At 46.0% G+C, this 5,769-nt stretch overlaps 1 protein-coding gene across 1 annotated transcript; it reads right to left on the minus strand.

Annotated features, from left to right (window-relative positions):
* Positions 1-201: 201 nt before the first annotated feature.
* Positions 202-1,056, minus strand: LOC307187536 (transgelin-2-like). Its single transcript, XM_079923735.1, is given in 2 exon segments — positions 202-776; positions 780-1,056. Coding segments are annotated over 2 exon segments (597 nt in total). The 5' UTR covers positions 942-1,056; the 3' UTR covers positions 202-341.
* Between the last annotated feature and the right edge of the window lie 4,713 nt (positions 1,057-5,769).

Consider the following 5,769-nt stretch of genomic DNA (forward strand, 5'->3'; position numbering starts at 1 on the left):
AATGGATTAGGGCACAGGGCTCAGGGGAAGAGAGGCCAGAGAGAAAGAGAAGAGGTATGGTGGGGAGAGGGGGTGATGCCCCCCTAATTTTGGTCCTGGGGAAAAGAGGCCAGTTGGTCCAATTTTGGTGGATTTGGAGAAGGGAATGTATTAGTAAGCACGGTGGGGAGGCCACTGTCAGGCACCCTCAGAGGAGACAGGCCAGGCCCCAACCCTGGCAGAGGGGAGTGTGAGAGCTCCAGGGGCTCTCAGGGAATGTCACTGCTAAAATATATATATATACACACACATATATATATATTAACCATTCATGGCAGGCGGGGGCAGGGCTGTGGGTGGGATCAGAGGATCTGGCGTGGCATCCCGTAGCCGGTTATGCCTGCCTGAGATGCCCCGCGGTTGGTCCCCATCTGTAACCCAATCACATTCTTGCCCTCCTGCAGCTGGTCGTCTGAGAAGTTCCGAGGGTTCTCCTTGGATTTCTTGGGAAACCAGTTGGGATCTCCAGAGAAGAGCCCATTGCTCTGGGCTACCGCCAGCCCACCCAGGTTCAGCAGTGTCCGCTGCACACAGGCCATGTTCTTTCCTTCCCAGAGGTCCACAGTCTGGAAGATGTCAGTGGTGTTGATGCCGTAGCGCTCGGCTGCTTGCAGGAACTGGGAGATCTGCTCCATCTGCTTGAAGGCCATGGCGGAGGACTGGATCTTCCTCACTGGGGCCTGGCCCTCGGGGTACAGCCCATTAATGAGCTCACACAGCACCGTGCCATCCTTGAGTCAGTTCTGGAAGTTCTCGCGCCCAGGCTGGGGCCGGCCCACATCCTTGCGGCACTGGGCGGTGGTCCATTGGATCAGGATCTGCTCCAGGTCTGCATCGTATTGTTTCTCAATCTTCTGCTGCACCTCCCGGCTCAGGCCGTAGGCAGGTCCCCTGCTGGCCATTCCAAAGGGTGGTGGTGTCTGGGGGAAGCGTTCACGCGGGCCGGAGAGCTGCGCACTCAAGGCGGGGTCTGCAGCGCGAGTGAAGCACCGGGCCGGGCCCGGCCGCTATCTATTTTAAATATAGCAGTGTGTACATGTCAGTCCCAAACTCCCAATCTATCCCTCCCCCCACCCCCAGTAACCATAAGTTCATTCTCTAAGTCTGTAAGTCTGTTTCTGTTTTGTCAATAAGTTCATCTGTATCATTTTTTTTAAGATTCCACATATAAGCAATATCATATGATATTTGTCTTTGTCTGACTTACTTTACTCAGTATGATAATCTCCAGGTCCACCCATCTTGCTGCAAGTGGCATTATTTCATTCTTTTTAATGGTTGAGTAATATTCCATTGTGTATATGTACGTCTTCTTTATCCGTTCCTCTGTCGATGGACGTTTAGGTTGCTTACGTGTCTTAGCTATTGTAAATAGTGCTGCTATGAACATTGGGGTGCGTGTATCCTTTCAAACCATGTTTTTATTGGAATATATGCCCAGGAGTGGGATTGCTGATTCATATGGTAGTTCTATTTTTAGTTTTTTAAGGAACCTCCATAGTGTTCTCCATAGTGGCTGTATCAATTTACATTCCCACTGACAGTGTAGGAGGGTTCCCTTTTCTCCACACCCTCTCCAGCACTTGTTGTTTGTAGATACCTTCCCCCTTTAACTTCTAATTGTTTTCTGATTATAAATAAAAATGAAAGTGATTTAAAAAAAAAAAGAATCGTGACCCCCAAATAGATAAATGTTGGCAGTGGGCAGAGATGGGTGGGGAGCCAGAACAGACAAAGTAAATTAAGTAGGGCATTCCTGCCCAAAGGACACTAAAGGTCATCAGTGAACTTAGGATATGTGGCCCAGACATGAGCCCCATTCCCCAGGACAGCTGGTGATTCAAGGTTCCAGCCCCCCATTCCCTGAAGGCTCACAGCTGCTCCTCTTCGTCATTCACGGGGCTCCCTCTAGAGGTCAGAGGGTGCTACTGACATGATGGCCAAGTAGGGCCCCGCAGCACAAGGTGGATGATGTCTCCCATAAAGGGGGTGGAGGGAAGGAGATTTAGTATGGTCCTTGCCCACCCCTGGAAGGTATCATTCTTTTATTTGTGGGAGTGTGGAATTCCCCCCAGTGTTGGTCAGGTGGGTGAACCAAGATGGGAGTGCTGTGTGCTTGTGGAAGACAAAGGGAGTGAAGATCCCAATTATTGTGAATTGGCAGACTCCGCGCTGTGGGGAACGGACGTGCTCCATATGGCCACTGATAGTGGGCAATGGAAATGTGGACCTCTTGGGTCTGGAGGACCTTGTATGGGGCTACAAATTCAGGTCATGGGCTGGAAGTCTAAATAAGAAATGAAGCAGTGAGGGAGGTCACAAAAGTAAGTCAAACACCCTCAGGAGGCAGGAACAGGTCCACAGGGCCTGGGACTGAAGGTTTCCCATTCTGTGCTGCTGATGTTATTAGCTGGATTTCTAATGGCCACAAGCTCCTTGGGTGGCCTTGGGTGGCCAAGACACCTTCCCACTGGTCCTCAGCAGTCCAGAAGTTGTAACCCTGTGGGTCAGCTTCCTGGGCCGAGGGTCAGGGTAGGGCCACTGTCCTTGGGCTGCACTGCAAGAGCAGAGGTGTAAACACAGAGGCAGCCTTTGGGAAGATGTCAGTCAAGTCAAAGTTAGAACCAAAGAAGTCCTCAGTTAAAAGAAACTGGTCATTAGGAGAGTCTTGGTCATAACCAAAACAGTGGAAGTGGAAAGAAACAGATAAGAAAGGACTCAGATGAAATGTAACAGAGGCAGGACCTGAGTCTATAAAAATATACCTGTAGAGATTTTCTTAACCCGTTATCTGTCACAGACCCCCTTTGACAGTCTTGTGAAGCCTATGGACCCTTCTTAGAAAAATGTTCTTAAATGCATAAATACCTAGGGATCCTGGGGAAAGAAATTATATACTAACAAGGTTATTATCAAAATATATTTAAAAAACAAATTTGTGGGCTTCTCTGGTGGCGCAGTGGTTGAGAGTACGCCTGCCGATGCACGGGACGCGGGTTCGCGCCCCAATCCGGGAAGATCCCACATGCCGCGGAGCGGCTGGGCCCGTGAGCCACGGCCGCTGAGCCTGCGCGTCCGGAGCCTGTGCTCCGCAGCGGGAGAGGCCACAACAGTGAGAGGCCCGTGTAATGCAAAAAAAAAAAAAAAAAAAAAATTGTGCATCATAATACATGTGCTCCTTTATTAATATATTAAATAACAAACTAATATACTTTCAATATAGGAATGGTTGCAATTTGCGTTTTTAGATAGAGCTTGTGTAATGTGATATGAAAATATACGTGATTTTAATTGGTGACAAAGTTACAAGTACTGCGAATATTACCAAAATCTGTTACTTCTATTTACAGTGGAAGGAAATGGTAATTTTCAGGTAGACATTAGTGAAAATAAACATGTACCTTCTTCCTATCCAAGTTCACACCCCTGTAAATTCTGTCCACAGACTCCACTCCAGAACACTGTTCTAGAGTCATTTTCATAAGGAACCCATTTCTTCTCCTTAGCGCCCTACCCAGGAAAAGCGGAGCTAAGGTTTCTCCAGGTTTGCCTAGTATAAGGTTTTAGTTCAACTGGCTTATATCAGAACTGGGAGGCAAAATCCTTCATTTCTTCCAGCTCAATGTTTTTCAAACATTTTGACCTACAACCCATAATAAGAAATGCATCTTGCATTGAGACCCAGTGCACATACACACAACTGAAACTAAAATTTCACAAAACAATACTCTACTATATGTAGTATACGTACAGTACATAGTTTGCTAGGGCTGCCATAACAAAATATCACAGACTGTAGGGCTTAAGCAGTGGAAATTTATTTTCTCACGGTTCTGGAGAATGGAAGTCCAAGATCAAAATGTCGGCAGGTTAGCTTACCCTTCCCCCTCCCCATATCCTCAAGTCTATTCTCTAGTAGGTCTGCATCTTTATTCCCATCTTGCCCCTAGGTTCTTCATGACCATCTTGTTGTTGTTGTTTTTTAGATTCCATATATATGTGTTAGCATATGGTATTTGTTTTTCTCTTTCTGACTTACTTCACTCTGTATGACAGACTCTAGGTCCATCCACCTCACTACAAATGACTCAATTTCGTTTCCTTTTATGGCTGAGTAATATTCCATTGTATATATGTGCCACACCTTCTTTATCCATTCATTTGTTGATGGACATTTAGGTTGTTTCCATGTCCTGGCTATTGTAAATAGAGCTGCAATGAACACTGTGGTACATGACTCTTTTTGAATTATGGTTTTCTCAGGGTATATGCCCAGTAGTGGGATTGCTGGGTCGTATGACAATCACTATCTTTTTAAACTTGCTGTAACAAGTTTAAAAAACTTGGCTCATTAAATATCCTGAATGTGTCAAAATCATGTTTCTCTATTGTTTCAAATTTAGCTAAAAACTAAACATAACATAATACAGTCAAGGAAGTGACATCTCCTCACCTTTGCCATATTCTATTGATTAGAAGAATGTCACAGATCCTGCCACATTCAAAGGAAAGAGATTACACAAGGTCATGAACCCCAAGAGGGGGACCATGAAGGGTCATCCTAGAGTCTGTCCACCATACACACTCTGGAGGAGACAGAGTCTGAGTTTGGCCTAGGTAATAAACCAGAAGAAGGTAATAAAAACAATGAATGTGAGTGAGCTCAAAAGCTTCACGTCCTTTACGTGTGTAGCTTTTAACAACTACACAATAAGATGGAGATAAGTGACGGTACTTTCATTTTACAGATGAGTTACCTGGAGAGGACTATATTTCCCTGGCTGGGGAGTTGGGCCAAGGGGAGTATCTGGACTTAGAGGAACCAAAGAGTCAGTATCATTAGACGACCCAGGCTCAGGCTGAGAACCATCTGGGTTCAGCAGCAGAGACCAAACAGAGCTTCACCAACACTTGCAGACCATCCACTGACATTTGACTGACACCACAGGACACTTGCATTGAGAACTTACTCTCTTTGTTGGCAGAGGGCAGTAGTTATTTGTTCTCTTGGTAACCACCCAGGAGATGTTATGCCTGATGGTGTCTTTGTTCAATCCATCCAAACTCTCTTCTGTGCACACTATCTCCAAGAACCCAAGATACTAATAAGCCCCCGCAACTGGCAGGGGGGCTTGAAGACCTGAGAAGTGTGGAAGGTTCAGCCTGGTTGGGGTACAAGAAGGCTGTCTTCAGCATGCCAGGCTCAGGGGATGGGAATCCTAAATCTTAGCAACACAGCCATAGGTGAAACATCTATTTTCCTTCAAGTATCCACTACGTGAGGGACTAGAGACATAAGTGAATAAAGCAGAGACTGTCTCTAGTAACTAAGGAAAATTCGGATTTCATTCATGTACTACGGATGTGTTTGTGATTATACCCAGCAAACATTTATTGAATCCTTCCTGTTGATGGGAGATATAAAGATGAATAATTTCTCTCTCCGCCTAATCCAGGAAGAATACATCGTAGATAGATTAGTACTATAATAGAGGGACCGAAGGAGTGTCCACGGAAGTATCCTGTAGGGCGGGGGGAAGGAGAGGAATGTCACGGAAGGCTTCTTGGAGAAGATAAATCTTTTCCTTTGCAGTTAGGCATTGTAGAGATGGCAGCACTCTGCCACATAGCTGCTGAGGAGTGAGGCCTATATAAGGCAAGGCTTGAGCAAAACCCTGGAAGCCAAGCTGTGTGGAGAACTGGTGGAAACTATGGTTGAGAGAGTACTCA

This window comes from Stenella coeruleoalba, assembly GCF_951394435.1.
Source record: "Stenella coeruleoalba genome assembly, chromosome: 6".
Classification (NCBI taxonomy): Eukaryota; Metazoa; Chordata; class Mammalia; order Artiodactyla; family Delphinidae; genus Stenella; species Stenella coeruleoalba.